At 35.9% G+C, this 20,795-nt stretch overlaps 4 protein-coding genes and 1 long non-coding RNA gene across 7 annotated transcripts in view; 3 read left to right on the top strand and 2 right to left on the bottom strand.

Moving 5' to 3' along the window:
• The window catches only part of S6KL (S6 Kinase Like), a 59,418-nt gene extending 53,936 nt beyond the window's left edge, over nt 1–5,482 (top strand). The window contains exons 8-10 of the mRNA XM_053753341.1: nt 2,174–2,244; nt 4,228–4,429; nt 4,903–5,482. Coding sequence (XP_053609316.1) covers nt 2,174–2,244; nt 4,228–4,429; nt 4,903–5,025 — 396 coding nt within the window. The 3' untranslated portion in view covers nt 5,026–5,482. The remainder of the gene's footprint in view (nt 1–2,173; nt 2,245–4,227; nt 4,430–4,902) is intronic.
• LOC128674638 (uncharacterized) lies at nt 4,287–5,857 on the bottom strand. Its single transcript, XR_008405186.1, has 3 exons — nt 5,449–5,857; nt 4,979–5,188; nt 4,287–4,404 (listed from the first exon to the last, which is right to left on the bottom strand). It is a non-coding gene; the product is annotated as an uncharacterized LOC128674638 (long non-coding RNA).
• Nucleotides 5,858–8,327: 2,470 nt separating this feature from the next.
• levy lies at nt 8,328–10,537 on the top strand. The gene is made up of 3 exons (XM_053753347.2): nt 8,328–8,500; nt 9,651–9,799; nt 10,327–10,537. Exons 1-3 carry the CDS (start codon nt 8,410–8,412, stop codon nt 10,405–10,407), a joined length of 321 nt encoding a protein of 106 aa, XP_053609322.1. The 5' UTR covers nt 8,328–8,409; the 3' UTR covers nt 10,408–10,537.
• Nucleotides 10,538–11,333: 796 nt separating this feature from the next.
• LOC128674630 (sec1 family domain-containing protein 2-like) lies at nt 11,334–17,988 on the top strand. The gene is made up of 10 exons (XM_053753337.2): nt 11,334–11,690; nt 11,833–12,084; nt 12,418–12,723; nt 13,330–13,502; nt 13,861–14,087; nt 14,639–14,808; nt 15,203–15,298; nt 15,672–15,856; nt 16,928–17,080; nt 17,456–17,988. The coding sequence occupies exons 1-10, from the start codon at nt 11,514–11,516 to the stop codon at nt 17,661–17,663; spliced, it is 1,947 nt and encodes a 648-aa protein (XP_053609312.1). The 5' UTR covers nt 11,334–11,513; the 3' UTR covers nt 17,664–17,988.
• A 448-nt stretch (nt 17,989–18,436) lies between these two features.
• Nucleotides 18,437–20,795, bottom strand: part of LOC128674631 (glutathione hydrolase 1 proenzyme-like) — a 35,114-nt gene continuing 32,755 nt past the window's right edge. For all 3 annotated transcript variants that reach the window (XM_053753340.2, XM_053753339.1, XM_053753338.2), the window contains one exon: nt 18,437–20,526. In XM_053753340.2, coding sequence (XP_053609315.1) covers nt 20,377–20,526 — 150 coding nt within the window. In that variant the 3' untranslated portion in view covers nt 18,437–20,376. The remainder of the gene's footprint in view (nt 20,527–20,795) is intronic.

The following is a 20,795-nucleotide window of genomic DNA, read 5'->3' as shown; positions in this document are numbered from 1 at the left end:
AAATCACATTTTAATATTCTAGTCTACTTCCGCTGCCTACCCTGTCTGTATGTAGACCTTATGTGTGACTTTGATTTAGAAATCTTGGAAAGGTTCTGCCTAGACCTAGCTCTTCATAGATTTCAACATCAAAAGCATTTATTTTAAAAACTGTATTTGCACATACATACAAAGCATGGTAAAGAAATAAGAGTTTTAACAGAGGAGACCTTAGTACGGGTTTGCAATCAATTTTTCACTATCGAATGTTTTCGCAGAGTGAGACGCAGCCAACCAATCATATTGCCGCATTGAGTACCTACGTAGGTACCAGACACGTAGCAAATTTCCAGTACACCTATTCTTATAATATAAATATTAACAAATAGGATAGAAATAGCATTATGTCCGCCACAGATGTCCGCATGTTGGCAATTTTGTAAGGAATCTTGAATCTTGCACTTTAACGCGAAAATAACTACACTCTTCAAGTAATAGCTAAACTAATTACTTGCGTCCAATAGCCGCTACCCCCTCATTAAGTCGCATTTATCTACAAAATAGTTAGAATACAGGATCACAACTGTGTACAACAACAAATAATAATAACATTTAATTTAAAATTTTAAGATCACGGATTTTCATGCGGTTTTCACCAATAGATAGTGTGATTCCTTAGGAGTGTTTAGGTGTATAACTTAATGTTTTTGACCGAGCGAAGTAGGGACGGGGCGCTAGTATTTTATGAGTTAAACAATAATTCAAGCTTATTAGTCATAGATAAAATAAATAAATATATATATTATTAGTTATACCTACACAAGATAGATATTAAAATAATTTCAATAATTCAAGTGTATTCGTTATACACAGGTTCACCTTTTATTTCCTGATAAGGGGCGACAAAACTTGCCAGAAGGCGGCAATTATGTTAATCCGCCATTGCCATGAGTTTTGGTCATTCGTCGGTGCCATAGAAAAGGAAGGATCTCCATACAGACAGCTTTAAAAGTCAGTCCTGTTCGGTCTATATTTTAAGTTTTATCTGAGTAAACTCACAATCATTAAGAATGCAGTAAATTCCTGCGGTGCAATTAAGGAGCTCGCTATTTTTAGCCCCAGCTTTTATGTCTTTTTAAATAATCCCAGGTAACGCCGGGAGACAAAGTATAGCGTTCGACAGGTTCTTCAGGTGTTCAGGTGTCCTGCCACAATAAAATACAAAAATGTTGCCCATCGTAATCACTTTTGAGTAAAATTTTATAAAGAAAATTTTGGTATCATTTTGGCATGATAGGAACCAACACTGATTAGGAATGTATAGTGTTAAATCGTTTTAAATATTTATTATACATATAGCTTTGATGAATACTCATTATTTCATTAACGCACGTGAAAAAGAACCTGCTTGGGGGAACGATAAATTTTCGTCCTTTTTCATGAATAACATCGAATCTGTTTATTTTACAATACTAACAAAACTATATCTTGAGATCCTCTTGTCGAGCCCTTTGATTTGATACAAGACACCATGATGCAAAAAATAGTTTTTAATTTCCTAATTTAGCCCCCGTAAATTAGTACCGTTATTTGAAAAAAATATTTATTTACTCTGCACACAATATGTTGGGTCGTAGGATTACACCATCTTACCAAATTTCACCTGATTTGGTCCAGTAGATTCGGACAAATTGGCTGTGACAGACGGACGGACAGACAGACGCACAAGTGATCATATAAAGTTCCGTTTTTTTATTTATTTTTTTGTACGGATCCCTAAAAAAATCTTAACTTAAGTACTTACGGAAACGTAACGTCGTTAATGTCGTACTTAATCTCTGCGAATAACAGAGAAACGATAGTGACCGTAAAATATGTACGTCAACGGAAAAATACAATAACGCTTATTAAATATAGGTAATTGAAAATAGAGTAGAGAAGACATAGTGATTCGTGCAAAAACAACTATTTATTTAAATAGTTTATTTATCTGTACAATTCACGCAAACGTGGCGCTACTGTCGCTGGAAACATCAACGCGGTCATCTGTTATTGATAGTTCCTCATACTGCCACGGTCTGCTTTCGTGGTACAGTATCTAACAGTTGATTTTTGGGAGCTTTTTATGCATTTTATTAAATTTAAATTTAAAACTTCATAGAGTAAAAATAAATTATTCTTTTATTTGTTTCAGTATCCAACGCCAGCAGTGGGCATAGCAAGAGACAATGTCGTCGTCTCAAGAGCCAAAGAAAATTTTGATAGGTAAAGAAAGTTCACTTGTAATTATTCAAATATACAAGGCTTCGTTGTAGTGGAAACTTTGTTATTACAATTGGCAATAATACGAATATTTGTTCTATCTCCGATAAGACCAAGATAAATAAATAAAATATGAAAAAATGAACTTCGTTACATTGCCCTGTGTCTTGGACGTTTATTTAAACTTGGGTATATTATGTACTAATGTACTAACTAGTAGATACCTGCTGAATTTCTAAAAATGTATAAATAACGACATTCTTTTATTTTAGTGATTATATGTAATCGAAAAACCTTATATTATTAGAATTACCAGTGAAAAAAATACTGTAATAATGACAATTTACATGCTTTCAAAGATATGACAAAAATAATAGCACACATTTTTGCACTCGTTCAAACCCTTACTACTTATAATACTTAATGCTAATAATACTTAATGACACAACTACAATGTGACGTCAAAACATATTTTTGGTTTGAGTTTACTTTTGCCCGCGGCTTCGCCCGCGTGAATTTCATAGCAAAATCTCAGTAATTTTATCGCGTACTCTGTAAGACTGGTAAACATATATGATTCAAATTCGCATTTTTTCTCATCTTTAGTTCAATTTTCTGTTTCCCGCTGCGTGTCTCGTCCTGCAAACTTGTCCAATTCCGCTTCCTGCTATGTAATGTAAAGTAAATATCCCGTATCGTTTCCTACATATTGTGCCATCATGTTTTTTGCAATGTGTCCCGTTCTGTTTCCCACTACGTGTCTCCTTCCCATTTCCCGCTCCGACTCCCACTCCCGCTTTCTGCAACGCGTGCCGTCCCATTTTCCATGACGTTTTACGTCCCGGTTTTTTATTAACCACAAACGTAAATTAAACATTTATTGTATTTACTATTACTGTTATTTGCTACAAAAAGTAAGTCTGCCAATTTTCAGCTTTTTATCTTGAAAATTGTATTAAGTCCCATACAATCTTTTACCTCCCTTATGAAGGGGTTGAGGGTTAATTTTCAGAAAAATCTGAAACACGTATTCAATAATTTGTTGTAAACAACCAAAATCAAAATTTTCAAGTCACTAACTTCAACGGAGTAGAACTTTCATATTTACAGATTTCACCCCTTTCACCCCCTTCGGAGTAGAATTTCCAAAAATCCTCTCTTAGTGCTCACCTACACTCACATGCCAAATTTCAGCCCAGCAGTTTCGGGTGTATGTTGTCTGTCAGTCAGTCAGTCAGTCAGTCAGCCAGTCAGTCAGTAACAGAAGAGTTTTATACTGATATATTGATACATACTGCGCCCATTATATCCATATCAGACTTTAATCGATAAAAACAATTTGTTTATATTCTGTTTACACCTTTCTACAAAATTTTAAAGTAAATCGGCTCCGTGGATTGTTATTTTAATTTTCCTACAGGATCCTCCTCATTTTCCAGGATGAAATATCTATAAGATGTTAACCCGGGATTCCGAGGAATTTTTGATTCATAATTAGTTCTTCAATTATCCTACGGGAACCTGACCATTTACCGGAATGAAATGTATATAAGATGTTAACCCGGTATACATATGAGGCACCTACATACTAAATTTCAAGCAAATCGGGCCAGTAGATTTCGAGTGATGCGCGTTCAGACAGACAGACAGACTGACAAAAATTTCCAAAACTATATTTTCGTCATCTATATCAGTAACTATGTATATTCCATGAATAATTAAAAAAATATATTCAATGTACAAATTTGACCTTTCTTCAATTTTATTATATGTATTGATTATTTTATTAAACTTTAAATCTCCGTATAATATTCCAGCTGTATTGTTACAGTCTATGAATTATCACAATGATTAGCATAAGTAATACTTATTAGATACTATCTAGAGTAACTTACATATTTTTTACCATTTTGTCTAAGTTTGTCATTAGGTACCCTGATTTTGACAAAATATCCAATCTTAACTGTATTGAATTAACATTTACAGTTCTGAAGAGCACAGAATCCATTCCACCCGCCTTCTTCCCGGGACGCTGCCAGCGACAGCGGCGAACCTCCCGAAGGCTGCCCGTGGACTGCTGACCAGGCTCCTGGAGCGTGACCCCAAGGTCCGCATGAGAAGCCTCAGGCAGATGCAACAGTCGGCATACTTCATGGGCTTCAACTTTGAACATGTGAAGGCAAAAAAGGTAATGATAGGTAGTTTTGGCAAAAAAAGGTTAAAAATGTACAGTAGGTACTTTGTCAATATTTATTGCCTAAAGGAGATAGGTACACAATACACATACTAGTAAAACGGGACAGTAGCCTAATTCAGAGTAATGGTGGGTTGCACCAGTCTTTGACGTTAACGGTAATCTGCGCAGTAAAACGTAAAGTACACCATTTTATCTAAATGACGGCGGCGCGCAGTTTAAAGTTAACGTCAACTGGTGACGACTGGTGAGTGAATTTCGGGTGGCAGTATACTTGATCTTATTAATCACCCCATGGGAAACAGGCGTGATATTGCATGCATCTATGTTTGTAAGTATGTATTAATCCTCATATTGAAAATATAAACAAAATACTTACCTACTATATCTAAAAGAACATAGGTAGGTACAATCATACACAAATCTTTACTAGTAAATAATAAATAACTAATTGTCTTATGTTTCAGATGAGCCCACGAACGATATTAAAAAGCTACTTTCCCGAAAACGTGCAAGAAATATCAAGGGAAAGTTTACGCTTACTAAGCCAAGGAGATTTCTCTTCCTTCGAACAAATGTCTTCTCACTAGTTTATGTAGGATATAAAGAGAAGCGGTGGCAACTATAGCAGTGAGAGCAGTGGTTGAAAGCCCGTGTATGATCGCATGGTCAACGGTTCAAATCCTACTTGAGCCACATGAACATGTAGACAAATCTGAGTCATCTTTAGTAGTTTTTATAGATCACCTCTTGCTGTAAAAGAAAATATAGTGAGGAAACCTGCACACAGGTTGACTATATAGCTTTATGGTTGGTGTGCAGGCGACAAGTCAGTCATTAAAGATAAGGTAGTCGTGAAAGTCACACCTTGAATAATATCTAAAATCAAATGTTATTACTACATTCCGGAAGCTATTCCGGAATCGTGTCTTATGTCACTAGCATACATTTAATGTATAATAGCACTGAAATAAGTATTTTACATGTGTGTTGGAAATAAAATAAATACGTACCTAATTAATTAAATAAATAAATGTTTTAACCACGTGTATGTATATTATTTCAAATTTATAGAACCTGAAAAATGTCTTCCGTAGCCTACTAGTCTAGTTCTTCAGATAATGAAAGAAAGAAAGAAAGAAAGAAAGAAAAATCGTTTATTTGGTTACATGGTTAACAGTTTTACAGACACATGTTTAATTTACCGGGCATGAACCAAAACGGCCTTCGCTCAGCATGTGTCGTGAGCCGCTTGACGGCCACGACGCTGATCTTCCGCGAATACCAATCAATAATAAAAAATAAAAAATAAAAAAATAATAAAGTAATAAAAAATAAAATATAGACTCCACAATACTTATACATTTAAATCTTTATACCGGTAACAATATACATACACAACTTATACACAACTACACAACTTATAACCATACTAGACTTAAATTTAAAACAAATCACCTTTTACTCGTAATATCGCAAAATACAGTTAATGCTGCAACTAGTTATTAATTTGCAAATGCAGAATATGCTCCCTTAGCTTGTTCTTAAAACATTTTACAGTTAGAGAGTTTCTAATGGGAGGAGGAATGTTATTCCAACACTTGGTTGCAGCGTATCTAAAACTGCCACGGAAAGCAGCGGTCCTGTGTCTTGGAAAAATAAGGCAATTTCGGTTTCTAGCACGGGCAGAGAAAACCAATTTATGAAATAAATAGGATGGGCACCTGTTCTGAATAATGCCAAACAGAAGAACCGCAAAGTGAAGCGTGCGCCTGGAGTTCATGTTCAGGAGTTCGTTTCTGTTCAGATAGGGGGATATGTGTGTACGACGAGGGATGGTAAAACAAAATCTCGCACATGAATTTTGCACACGTTGGATTAACTTTTTAGTTCGAGCTAGTAAACAGTTTCCAATAACAACATCCGCATAATTCAGCTTAGACAGTACAAGAGCCTCACATAGGTAAATTCGCGTCTCCTTATTTAAATATTCTCGTATTTGATATAATACCTTAATCCTATAGTAACATGTTTTTACAACTTCAATTACATATTTTTCAAATTGAAGTTTGCTATCCATAACTACTCCTAGATTTCTACATTCATCTACTTGTTCGATGTGTACACCTTTTATATTTAAGCTATGGTTATGAATGTGAGTGTTGCTTAGTTGAGTTCTAGTGCCAAGTACGAGAAACTTAGTTTTATTGGGATTCAGTACTAAACCATTTGCATCTGACCATTCGGCTACCGTGTCCAAGTCCTTATTTACTTGCTGAATTGCAAAGCGAGCTTCAGCAGGCTTAAAACACTTATAAATTTGTAAGTCGTCTGCATACAAATGATGTTCACTATTTCTTATAAGATCTGGTAAGTCTGCTGTATACAAAATAAAGAGTATAGGCCCCAGAATAGACCCCTGTGGAACGCCCCTAACCACAGAAGTATACTCAGATGATAGCTTAGTGCCATCATTCCTTGTAACCTCAACTTTTTGATATCGATCAGAAAGGTAGCTACTAAACCATTTTATAGTAGGGCCATCAAAACCATAGAAAACAAGCTTAGCTAGAAGCAACGTGTTGTTTATTGTGTCAAAAGCGCGGGAGTAATCAAGTAATACAAGAATGGAAGCCTCACCCACGTCCCTGCCTGCCAATATGTCGTCAACCACATTGAGAAGTGCCGTTGCTGTGCTTCTACCAGCTCGAAATCCACTCTGTTTAGATGGCAGTATATTATTCGCAATTAGATATTTTGCCATTTGGATACAGACAACTTTTTCCAATACTTTTGACAGATACGGTAAAATACTAATTGGTCTAAGATCTTTCAATTCTTTAGGGTTGCTTACCTTAGGCAATGGTCTAACTATAGCATTTTTCCATAAATTTGGAAATTCACCTAGCTCAATGGACATATTTACTAAAGCTGTTATAACGGAAAGTGTACGTGGTAAAGTAAGTAAAATCATATCTGAGGATATTTCATCGGAACCCTGAGCTTTAGTGGTAATTTGCTTTATGATTCTAAATACGGTCTCTTCATCTACTGGTTCAAGGCTAAAAACAGCTTGTCCAAATCTATTGAAACAGAAGTGCATTAGATGAGACATGTCATTGGATGAATTCCCCGGAACATTAAGAAAATACTTGTTGATGACATCAGGATCACAGATACCATCGGGCAAGTCAGATAACTGTTTTTTGAAATTTACGGTATGATTTATATTTTTCCAAAGCTTACGCGAGTCTTTTATGTTACGATTTATTTTATAACGAAAGTATGCAGTTTTTTCGTTGTGTAATGCTACATTAACCAATTTCTTAAACTCTTTGTACGCCTCTTTATCTTTATCAGAATTTGTATTACGATATTTAGTGTAATGACATATTTAAGTAGTAGGTAGTAAAAAATATGAGTGTTATATATACATTATTTTTTGTTTGATATTTAAATACAATTGCCTAAAGCCTAATCATTTACTTACATAGCTAAATCATGGGTGAGTACTTAATACCTACACTGCTAAAATGAAATATGTTTTGGCACCTTTCCTATTTGATAAGTTTTAAATAGATTAACGAATGTGGTTTGGATGAACCAAAAGATTTTGGTTTTGTTACCTCCCGAATCAACCGCGATATTCACGAGAGCTAAGATTAATACAGACAGAGCATCATGTACCTCTAATCGTGTACCCGGATTTAAAATACTACGCCCATTTTGCAACTTTGATGCCGGGAAGGAAGTGTCCTGATACGATGGCCGGCCACTCTATCTCATCGTTTTAGTTTTCTTTGTCTTTGCCTGGGTAAGTAGATTTGAATTTGGAACCTCAGTGACATTGACAGTTTCACGTCAACGTCAAACTGTATTTCAATTTTGACAATTGGATTTTTTGACGGAGATTGTGTAAAATTTGTGTAGAATCAAATCTGTACAATAACTTTTGCGAGTCAAAAATCTTCAACATGGCTTCAATCCTGCAAAGGGCAGCAATTTCTTACCTCAAAACGAATGCTCGTTCTTCAACCCATGCTGCGACCGCTGGCGGACATGGAGGTTCGTATTTAAATATTTTGTTTTTGGAATTATGTAACTACCATAACCTCATAGGACCTTATCTATCCTTCTTGAAACTCAATATTGTTCCTTGAAGGTTGACTTTAGAATATTTCTTAGTTTCTTATTACCTATGTTATTATGAAAACCTATTTCTTAGTTATGTCGCATATGTAAAAACCATGGAATTAGTAGGTACTCCAAGTACTTACTAAATCCATGGTTAAAACTACTTTGTGGATATGATGGTGGTCTTGTCAAGTTACAATTTAATAAGAAGCCTTTGATTAAATCTAATGGCTTGAAATTTTTTTTTTAATAAAATAGGTAAATCTGTTACAGGAGATGTACAATATAATAGGTATCTTACTTCACATGTAACATTTAATTTCATAAAATGGAAAAGTGACAAAGGATAGTTATACCAGTAAAGCACTTAAATTTACACTCCACAAGGCACAACTTAAAATGCATGCAAAATTACTGAAACTTCCCTCACATGATACAATTTCCCACATTGACACAATTCACCTACACCTACAACTTAATTTCACCTTGACTGCTCATTTATATCAACACTAGCTGCGCCCCAGGGCTTTGCTCCCGTGGGAATTTCGGGATAAAAAGTACCCTATGTGTTGTTATTCCAGGTTATTTTCTACCCACATACCAAATTTCATAACAGTAGATAATGTGTAAGAGGTAACAAACAAACAAACATTATTTAACACCATTATCATTTAAATCACATTTGGTCTCTGAAAACTGGTCTATGCAAATTTATCTTCAAATTTAACACATCAGACAAGAAAACTATCATGATGTACAATGCTCTCCGCCCCTCTCTAATCAGCTACTGTATAAAATCTGGGGTCAGCTTATTGTTCTCCTATCAAACAGCCATAATTTAATTTTAAGATTTTTTTTTCATTTTCTTTTTTTTTTTCATTATTATCTACAGTTTAACAGACACAAAGTCTAAGGTGGCCTACCAGTATTCTGAGAGAGGGGCCTAGTGACCTATAGGATCTGTTTCAGGGATTATATTATTCACAGGGTTTGCAATATCAACCTAATGTGTGCAAATTAGCTATTAGTTTAACCAGAAGTTCTTGTGTAGAGGAAATAAATATTTATGTTATTGCCGCAGGTGGTTGGAAGTTGTGGAAGAACCTGTCATTCTTTGTAGCGCTGCCTGCTGTTGGTCTTGGCATGCTCAATGCATATTTGGCCCACCAGGAAAGTCACCATGAGCGCCCACCGTTTGTACCCTATGAGCATATGCGTATCCGCACTAAGGTAAAATCTTAAACCATTTATAACACTAGCAGGATAAAGCTGAAGCGAGTTTTTAAGTTTGTTAATAGCTAAACCTAGATCTAGCTGAAAATAATCTAGACGTAGGTGTTACTGTGACGGCTGCAATGAGACCTGTGTAGCCATACTTCGGGGTTTAGCCATAACATATATTATGTAGTCCATCAAGCATGTTGTGCTGCGTCGAAGTACCCAAAAGGCTGGAGCTTTGCCAATTTGCACTATAATGATTAGCCTCTGACCAAAAAGCGTCCAGCCCTTTGGTCGCGAGATATCTCGAGACTTCAAGGCTTCCACCCCAAAAGGCAAAAAAATGTATTGAACAATAGACAGGCATTTTTTTACAGCTGATGAATTTATATCAGGTAGCATTGAAAGTTCTATAGTTAATTCATTTTACAGATTCATTTCGCTGATATTAATTTTTAAATGACGCATTCTTCACTTTACCTATGAAATTACCTATTAGTCTTATAATTTTTATAAAATACCTTTTTGTTTTATTTCAGCGTTTCCCATGGGGTGATGGCCAGAAGTCTCTGTTCCACAACCCCCATGTCAATGCTCTGCCCAATGGATATGAAGATTAGAATGTGCATTAATGAATGAATGGGCATGGCAACATTTCCACTATGCTTAAATTAGTGAGTGCTCATGCACACCATTAGACTAAATTTCTATGTGATAAGTAAATAAAACTTGTAATTAAAATGTCTACAAGTCTTTTACTTTACCCTTTATGTTTATTAAGAATAAAATGTGATATAAGTTTGTATGCTATGAATAGATTTAATTCTATTTCTATTTTAAAAAAATATAGATATTTTTAATAGGTATTTTGTTTTGAAATAAGGATAACAAACCTGTGTAGGTTCAGGTAACAAGCCACGAACGTTTTTAAATCCGTTAGGGTATAACCTAACATAAGAATTTGTTGTAATAATATGGCTCACACCAAGGATCGACTCATTATTGGCTTTTATTGGTTGAAACTCCACTCGCTTCGCTTTGTGAAGTCAAGTGTATAATAAGCTTACCTAACACAGATTTAAGAACATTTCATTGTAATGTTCTTATATCTATGTTACCTAGTTTTATTATAACCTACGAAAATGACAAAGCGAAGCAAGTGGAGTTTACACCAAAAAAGTCAAGTAGGTAACTTGAGCCCTCTTGTTGGGAGCCGATTCTGAGTGTGACCCATATATTGACCCAAATTAATAATTAACAACATAAATTCTTACGTTAAAGAAACGGATTATAAAACGTTAAATAACGTTCTTGGCTTCTTACCTACATTGTAATAAAGTCAATTTTTGTGGGCAGAAATCACAGACCATTTAGCCATTAGCCTGAGGCTAAATGGTCTATATACATTTCTGGCACAGACTCTGTGTAGAAATGGATTTTATTATTTGGCTGGATAGATTGGCGGCTGTATGTTTTATTATTTTAGTTCAAAACTCATTTGATGACGTTCCTGTCAATTTTGACGTTAAGAAGGCACGTCACGTCACTTTCCGGCAAAAACTAAAAAAATACCTACATTTGTACCTACACTTACAAGTATTTTACTTCGATTTTCAGCAATTTTTTGCTTGCGTTTTAATTAAACGGATGTAAAAATATTTAATAATTCCAATGATGTAATCGTGCATTTTCTTGACTACATAAATACTTATTTGAAAACTTCATAATGTCGACTTCCGTGAGAGATTTCAGCAAAGCCTGGTGGTCCGAAGTATACAACAGGATCATCGGAGCTGCAGTGTTCCTGGACGACGCCAGTGCTGAATGCTTGCACTGGGACGGTGGGCTTTTCAACCTTCTATTAGGAGGTGCTGTCTCTGTCAAAACGTTGTCGCCTTTTGAGGTAAAGTTACTTCATACTTTTGTCCTTTTGATAGAAAATGCATCTTACAGAAACCCAATGAGTTGAACCCGTAATGAACTACAAATACCTAGTTTCTGAGCTTTTTTGCAATTACCTTACGCTGATTCTGAATGGTCTTCAGACTTCCAAAAAGGAGCACAAGAAAGCAGTTTTCATCACACAAGCCACATCTACCCAATTACAAACGGTGTGTGAAATTATCCGCAATAGTAACTTCATTCATTGCATCCTCATTTCATGTGTGAGTCTGGATGTGGTGTATTTGGAGCTCAATGAGGGCAAAGATGTGAGCGACATTGTGGCAGCAGGTCGGGCTCCGGCTGAGGCGACAAAACTGTTGGAGGGAATGTTGCAGGATGCCATTGGGAAAACAGTAAGTTCAATTCTAAATTGTGCTTACAAATAATCAAATAATGGTTTAATTTATTCGTAGTTCCTTTTTTTGTTAATGTTTGTAAGTCTAAATAGTGATATTTGTAGACTTAATTGCAGTAGTATGTTTAAAAGTTTGTCAAAATTATGTCATAAATCAATAAATAGGATATAAATAAATTTATTTTATTTCAGTAATAATGTAAGTACAGTAGAATACAACAACAGGATTTATTTGTTCTACGTTAAACAAATAAATAATAGGTACCTGATGGCATTGAGTCAGTTGCTCACATTGGTACTATATGTATAATATGTCAATGCTTCTTTCCAGCAATGTATGACAGAAGTCGTGCACATACCAATATTCACTATATCACCAACAAATGTGGTATTCTTAACTCCACCATATCAGAAATTGTACCCGCTTTTTGATGGGAAACTGATGCCGGAGTCAACATCCATGGACTTGTATACTTTGTCAAGCAATGAGAGGTCCCAAGTGAGGAGACTTGCTTCGGGCATCAACAGCATGTTTGATTCCATGAATTTGAAAGAGGATATATTCTATATGGGAGCGTTTAGTTCCTTGGTAGCTGGAGTGTTGGAGAATTCTCCAGTATGCTTGGCAAGAAGAAAGGTACTAATTGAAATTGTGTTATTTTGCACAAGCATTTAGTTATCTTTTCACACTGTTTCACCTGTTCTGATGTTTGTCTGTCTGTAATCAAATCTTGCAAGTTAAATTTCTCCTACATCTACGGGTGTGATACTCCTGGTGTTGCAGCATTCATAGGCTGCTGTGACTATGCACCATCTGATGACATGCCTGCATGGTAATATAAAATAGAGATTCTGATTCTGATATGTATGTACTGTGTACATATAACATACTAGATATTGACCGGGGCTTTGCTCCCGTCAGAATTTTGAGAAAAAATATAGCCTATAGAAATCATGAAAATGTACCTTTGTAATGGTGAGAGAATTTTTGAAATTGGTTTGGTAGTTCCAGAGATTACCTGCCTAAAACATACAAACTCACAAACACTTACCTCTTTATACATAGTATAGATTGAACATTATAGTATCATTAAAAACGTATGTTTAACAGGTATTTGATAGGGCTAGCTGGTAACTTCAGGCAGATTTATTTAATAGTTAGTTAATCTGTCAGATTACAATATAATATTTTATCAGATAGTGATGAAACAGGCCCTTAACTATACAGTTAATTTATTTTCAGAACTGTTCAAGTCCAGCGTCACTTATCATTATCGACCGCACCCTAGATCTATGTGGAGTCACAAGTCATACAATGGAGTCAGTTCTAGATAAAGTCATGGCGGTGCTGCCGAGGTTCCCGGGACATTCAAATGAAGTAGCTGTGGACATGTCAGCACTTTGTCAAGCTAATGTGTAAGCAAAATTTGAAATGCTATCTCTCTCTCACCTGAGCCTGTTAGTTAGATAGATGAATCATTTATTAAACTCTTAAAAACATATAAATAATAACAGCAGATCCTTATAGTTAAGCGATATACTAGCGAGAGTGTAAAATGCAATTTTTTCAGTTATCACCTTGGAAGTAGGTTTGCGCCAGGCAAAGATTTATTATTTTTGCTAAACATTACCACATTTGAAACAGTTATCGAATGAAATCGCATATTTACTTAATACTAAGCAAGCAAATCAACTTTTCAATCAAAAGCTCTAAACATCAGACAACACATACTCCTTAATAACAATGAGTAAGATTTATTATTGCATGTTTCAGCATAAACATATCAGAGGACTTACAACTAGGACCCGGGTGTTTATTCCACGCTGACGACGAAGGCTGCGTCCAAACCTTCGAGCACATGATCAACAAGTCGCAGAAGGAAGTCATGTTCGACTTGTACAACAAACTGTCCAAGATTGATGTGCAGAAGTCGCCCAGTCCCAAGACTTTGATGAAAGTCACCCCGCAGAGTGTGGAAAAAATTGTCAATGCTTCGAAAGGTGTGTTAAAATTATTAATTTTGAATGAAACTGTGAACTCGAGCTGGACTTTTACTATATCTTGTTGAAATATTAGAATTATATTTCTTTAATTCTATATTAGCATTTATCTATGAGTGCTGTTGAAATATATAGGACAATAGTAGGAAAGCGACATGTTGCTTAGATCTTGTTTCAATCTGTTCATTTGTAACCTCTTTTTTCATAAAATGCTACATTGTTGTCATCCTTACATAGTATAAAACAAAGTCCTATGCTGTGTCTGTCTGTTCACAATAAACTCAAAATATATTGCATGGATTTTGTGAGATTGTGTGATTCCTGAAGAAGGTCTTGGCACAGTTGTTTGTCATTGCCATCTCCATTTCACACATAAGTTGATAACCAACCAGAGTGCAGGTTTCTTCACGATGTTTCCCTTCACCGGAAGCAAGTGATGTTCATTTAAAACTACTATACATGAGTCAGATTGGTATATCATGTGTACTACTCAAGGATTCGAACCTGGGTTTTCGGGCCATAGGGCGTCTTAACCACCACCGCTTCCTCAGGCAACTACGAAGTGATATCCCGCCACAGCGGGGTGCTGCAGCAGGCGGCGGCGGTGGTGCACACGCTGAAGTCCCCGCGGCGCTCGCAGATAGAGCTGCTGATGAGCCTGGAGCGGCAGGTGCAGCAGAGCCTCGCCGCCTCCGGGGACTCCACCAGTGTCCTGCACCAGGTCTGTCCTTCTCCTTCTCCATCTCTCGTCTTCGTCTGTTCCCAGTTGCATTGGCCGCTTCTTATTGTGTGTGTTATTACTACAGTGTTAGTAAGATTTTATTTAAGTTTGACTTTAAGACTACCTACCGCCATCTAGTGGCAAAAATTCGTAGCTGTGACGCAGCGAAGACCGCGCAACATTCGTTTCGTTCATTCAAGATACAGGCAGGAACGCTTATTAGAAATACACGAGAAGAAACCGCTAAAATCTTTTGCCTATCTTGCCATTTTGTATGTTAGTTTAGATAGATCGAAAATTGTATACAAATCACATTTGATTACGCCCCGCTAGTTGTCTTTGGTTTTCTATGTCTTTGTTGAACACGATGATTTTTTTAAAATTCGCTTTGCAGATCAGCCAGCTAATAAAGACTCGTAAAGAGAGACAGCTGCCTCTGGACAGTCTCCTGGCACTGACAGTTCATGTGTATTCACTCACAGGCACCGAGGTATGTCGTACTTTTTTTTACATTTATTTGTAAAATTTAATGGTCACAATGGTTATATAATGTTTTTCAGTATTGTTGTTATCAGTTGTGTTATTATCAATAATAGAAGTGGTTGCAAAATGCCAACAAATTTGTATGTGGCTTCGCTGTACAGCATGTCAGCCTCAACCACTTCTCCCTGTCTGATGTTAACCGTTCTGTCACATTTTTCTTTGCCATATCCTATTGAACGCACGATTTTTTTTATATTATTCAATAATAAGCCCTTTTTGTATTTAATCATAACATCACTTTCATAAATAACGTTCGATGTGGAAATAACGGGAAAACGCCCAAATGAGAGAGATATTAAGTAGAAGACCTAATTTTTCAGGTGTCATTCTCGAAGCAACACGAGGATAGCCTGCAGGAGACGCTCAGTGTTGCCATATTCGAGGAGCACAAGAGCTTGTTCCCCGGCGAGGCCGGCTTCGCCTCCCCCGAGGAGTGCGACGACCTCGCCGGGAAACTCGTGGCGCGGCTGAAGGACGTGGCGCAGATGAGGAGCAGCTTGAACAAGTCAGTTATAGTCTTATTACAAAATTATGTTAAACGCAGTTAGAGAAAGCTATAAATAAAATATCTTCCATTTCGCTCGTACAAGAAAGACTCGTGCCCGGCTCCATCTGTATGTATCTGTCATTTTGTATGAGATTAGCCGGATTGGGTTGTGAAGTTGTATGGAAATTTTCTATCTTATGTAGTTACACTCGTCCGTCGTCTATATTTCTTGGTGTTTTAACGTTAAACGTTAAAGCATTAATTCGGAAATCAAGCCTTTCAGACACTTTTTTCAATTAATTTTGAGTAGCACATTACAGAAATGTGCATAACTAAAAATCATCCATAAGGTACCTTTGTCCGTGTAACGTCACAATATTTTTGTGAAATGGTCCGAGTGCGTTCGACCTTGATCGAGTCTTATGAATAAATTAGTCTGAGGTACTGAATCATAAAAATATATATATAACAATAAAAACGGCACAGGTGTATTTTAATCAAAAGGAAGCTCAAAAGGAGACTCCAGTGCCTAGTTTAAAGATCATGTTTGTTTCTTAAAATATTCTCATGTTCGGTAAGTAGGTCCTTATTACCCCCAAATGGGGCTTGTAAGTGATCAATTAGCGCTCTAGAGTAATAATGTAGCTAGAAAAGCTCTAGGGCGGTAAGTAATTAAAAAAAAACACTTCAACTCTTACTACTAATACATCATGCATTCAGCCCAATGACCAAAGAGGTCGCTTCGCTATTCAGCCTTGTCTTCGTTTATATATAATAGTTATCAATTTTAAATAGATATCGAAGCTCAATTTCGTTATTAAAAAATAAAAATTAAAAAGTTCTTTACTTTTTTCTTTTTAATGAAAAATGGCGGAAATAGAAAACTTTTACTTTACATAAATATTGTTTGTTTTTGGGATTTTTTTATAATTACATTTTTATTTACTTACTTCACAATCGAGTTGTAAAGCAGAGTAGTTAGCTCGGGTGTAAGCATCACTTGCACCCTCGAACTATAGGCTAAATATCTCTGGCTGCAATTGATGCCTTACAGCCCTTGGCTACTAATCTCTTTTCTTATCCGGTCAGGTACAGGTCGGTGCTGCAGCCGCGCGAGGGCGGCGGCAGCGGCTGCAGCGGCGTGGCGCAGCAGCTGCTGGAGGATCTGCTGCACCACCAGCGTCCGCCCACCGACCTCCGCGCGCGTCCGCACTCACACCCTCTGCTGCGGACTGGCCTCAAGTCAGTACTATACTTTGCTAGTATAAAAGGCAGTTAAAAAGGCATAACCCACCTGATGATAAGTGGTCACCGCAGCCAAACGACGCCAGAGGTGGCATACGCGCGTTGTCCACTTTCGTGTCCTAGGATCTTTTGTAATATCACTGCCATTTGACGACTGCTAGATGAGAGTGAGGTACCCCCCACGCAGACCTTTGTACCGAGGTCTCTACCTCTTAATTTTTATAGATACGATATTTTCCTTCAACGGAAACAAGTGTCACCACTTGAAACGTGAGGAAACCTGTGTGTGTTTCCTCACGATGATCTTCACTTAGTGAGTTTAAATTCGCTAATGTGTATGCTGATTTTATTTTATTAACATTATCTTTCCAGCTTGTTAACAAGTAAGAAACCTCGCAGCTCGAAGCACCCCTTTGACAACCCAACAGTCATAATGTTCGTGGTCGGCGGAATCACAGCCGAAGAATGCAAGCGATTACATCGCTCTGTGATCACGAGCGGGGTGGACAATACTGTGCTGATAGCTAGCACGAAGTTTGTCACTCCAGTCGAAGCTATGAGAGATGTGCTGGCGTTATAACGCCTTCCACAGCTTGGTTGTTGTAAGGGAAAGTGAAATCGAATTGTTATGGGATCTATAACGGAATGGACAATATTGTGATGATTGCTAGTGCAAAGTTCGTGTCGAATATAATGGAATATGACTTTTGCGTCAAATACTATGTGTTTTAATTTATAATTTTATTGTAAAAAGTTAAGAATATTTTGTTCTATTTTGTAATTTATTCAAATAGATGTAATAATCAGTTTTGAACTAAGTAAGGTCATTTAGCTAAGTAGTCTTATTAGCATATAATGCAATGCAATTACAATGCAAAATGTAATAAATGTTATTTATTAAACGATTTTTATGTTTGACTTTAATACCCGATATGCTAAAATTATACTACCTATATTCTTGCATAACACATAATATTAACGTTATTGTAGCTAACGTATTATCGGTAAAACACAGCTCGTATTACAAATGGTACTCGTCGGCAAAGTGATTCATAAATGTCACGTTGTCACCCCACTTTTGTCTTGGCTATAAAACGATCGTGCGAGGGCTGTAATGGCTGGCGCTGTGCGGTGCGGTCGTGTTTGTAAGTAACTGTCGATGTGTCTGTTGTACGTGGTTATGTGACTTTATAAGCTATAAAGTGGTTGTGTGGCCAGTGAGAGAACACTGGTATTACTTAGTTCAATTGTCACTGGACTGCTATTTAGGGTAAATTGTGGTTGGTTACTAACCAACGGTACGTCGATTAACGGTACGTAAAGAAATGTAGGCGACTTAAATGATAGGCAATATAACGTGTAAAATTTTATTTGTAAAGTCATCTACTTACATAACTACGAGAAATTGGCATTACATACCTTAAATAATACAATCCAATCATAATAATATTAGTTTAGTTCGAGCATACGATTTTTAAGAAAAATATTAGTTTTATGCTACGTCATATTTGCTAAGAAACAAATTGTACACGTCATATTTTTATTATGAAATTGAATAATTTATAAACTATTTGTGACAATATTATGTACCATATAATTACTTTTTTAATTAGAATATTCATATTCTAGTGTTTTTAAATATCAAACATTATTTTGTCGTAGATAGGCGTCAGAACTACTGGATACCACAGAGGATACTAACAGTGTGACGACCAATTTATTTTATTCACTTTGATCGAGTTAAAATATCCGATTTTATTTGTATTATATTTAAAAAAAACAATGTCAAGTTCTACGCAACGTTATGGAATGTTACATAATATTTTCTAACGCTTGTTGTACATGTTTACATACAGAATTTGAAATAGCTGTTGCTACCCTAACCTACTATAAATTCGGTTGAAAGTAACAGTGATTTTATCATATAGATAGAATATTTTATTGTCCTAAATATAATCTAAACAAACTACTTTTATATGATATTGGGCCGTTAAAGCATTGTCTTAATTTCTACACATATGGGCAAAATAAACTTCTTTCAAGCAAATAATTTATATTTATATATTTATATGTATTAATTATTATTTATATTGAAGAATTATTTATAGAAGAAAATGATGTTGACATTCGAGCCAATCGTTAAATGTTATTAGATTTTTGAAATCTATCTAATTTAACTATCACATTTAAATAAGTATTTTATTTCTAGGTACAATTTAAGTATGTTTTTCTTCATGCCATTTATTGCCAATCACGATTCTGAGACGAATAAATATGGGGTTCTTATAGATACTTGTCATTGTCATTTGATTGTATTGAACTATTCTGCTTAAAACGTTGTAGATAATAATTTGCATTTGTTTAAATTTATTTATGCTTACCTTATTACTCAATATTCAAATAAATAGCTATTTTAATGTCTATAGAAACTAAATCTGCTAAATTATTTTTCGTATACAAATTTTAATTTGCAACTTATTAGGAACATGATTAATAAATAAATTGGAATGTACACTTTGTATGTTGATTTACAATGTAGGTACATAAAATATTTTTAATGAGAATGATACCTACCTTTATCTGATGGACTCTCTCATCTAAATTTGTTTTACTAACAAATTTGTTTTATTAACAAATTTAGATGAGAGAGTCCATCAGATATAGGTAGGTACCATCCTCGTTCCGTCTATGAGATCGTGCACATTGGGCTAACGATCGCAAGCAGAGAGTATGAATACAGCAGTTTTATAATGTTGTCTCTTTTTGTTGTTGGATTTCAAAGTATTCTAAAAAAAGAAAGCCAACATTGTCTCGGTGTGGACTCAGCGGAATTCACTTTAAATTGTGACAACAATCAAATCTCTTAAGATCTTAAAACGTAAATAATACTGTAAGTGTTGGGAATTTAACAAGCAACGAGTTATTTTGTGCACGAAGTTGACATGGCCTCATCATATGTACCTAATCATGATTTAGGTCAGAATTATTATATCCATAATGTATTTTATTGTAATATAAACCTTATTCTTTCTTAATCACCTTCAATAGAAATAGACGGCGATCTTGAGGATTCATATTTTAGGATAAACACTTAAAACTTAGAAAAATTATAAAAAGGGCGCGCTTTACATATGAATTCGGCTTTTATATGTCAAATTCGTAGGTGATATTTTATTTCTATGGATTTATTATTTCTATGGGTAGGTTGTCGGGGACAAAGTTGACGATTTTTAGTCGATAACAGAACAGCTATGACCCATGGCAACTTTTCTATCTGTAAATTAATCGGTTCTTCAGTCGATGCCCGCTACATCGCCTCCCTTCCGGAAATCGGCGTTAGAATAAATGCCGGTTTGGTTTCTATAGAGCGCGCAGATTATGGAGCCTCTTCCTCGATAGCGGAGCAGGCCATGGCCTTTCTTCCTCAATCCTTCCAGGATGTCCTGAGAGGAGAAAAAGTTGATTACTACTTTTGGTGACGCCTGTTGTGCGAGCACCAGACGGATGATCAGTCCTCCCATATAGGAACCATTTCACTCAGAAAAAAGTTGATTGTCATTTTCATTTTTCCGAAATGAAGGTACCTGATGTCCTTCTCCATACTTCAAACTACATGTATGCAAAATTTCAAGATGTTTGGTTGAGTAGATAGAGCGTGAAGAGGTAACAAACGAATAAACAAACTTACTTTTATATATACACTTTACACTTC

Source organism: Plodia interpunctella, chromosome 13, assembly GCF_027563975.2.
Source record: "Plodia interpunctella isolate USDA-ARS_2022_Savannah chromosome 13, ilPloInte3.2, whole genome shotgun sequence".
Lineage (NCBI taxonomy): Eukaryota > Metazoa > Arthropoda > Insecta > Lepidoptera > Pyralidae > Plodia > Plodia interpunctella.
This window is presented reverse-complemented; position numbering and strand designations above follow the sequence as displayed.

Bases quoted from the DNA above. Each gene is read 5' to 3' on its own strand.
- LOC128674630 (XM_053753337.2), top strand. From the start codon at position 11,514: ATGTCGACTTCCGTGAGAGATTTCAGCAAAGCCTGGTGGTCCGAAGTA. The intron at 12,085-12,417 runs GTAAGTTCAATT...GCTTCTTTCCAG, and splicing joins AGGATGCCATTGGGAAAACA to CAATGTATGACAGAAGTCGT. The intron at 14,088-14,638 runs GTGTGTTAAAAT...CCGCTTCCTCAG, and splicing joins AATTGTCAATGCTTCGAAAG to GCAACTACGAAGTGATATCC.
- levy (XM_053753347.2), top strand. From the start codon at position 8,410: ATGGCTTCAATCCTGCAAAGGGCAGCAATTTCTTACCTCAAAACGAAT. The intron at 8,501-9,650 runs GTTCGTATTTAA...TTATTGCCGCAG, and splicing joins GACCGCTGGCGGACATGGAG to GTGGTTGGAAGTTGTGGAAG. The intron at 9,800-10,326 runs GTAAAATCTTAA...GTTTTATTTCAG, and splicing joins ATATGCGTATCCGCACTAAG to CGTTTCCCATGGGGTGATGG.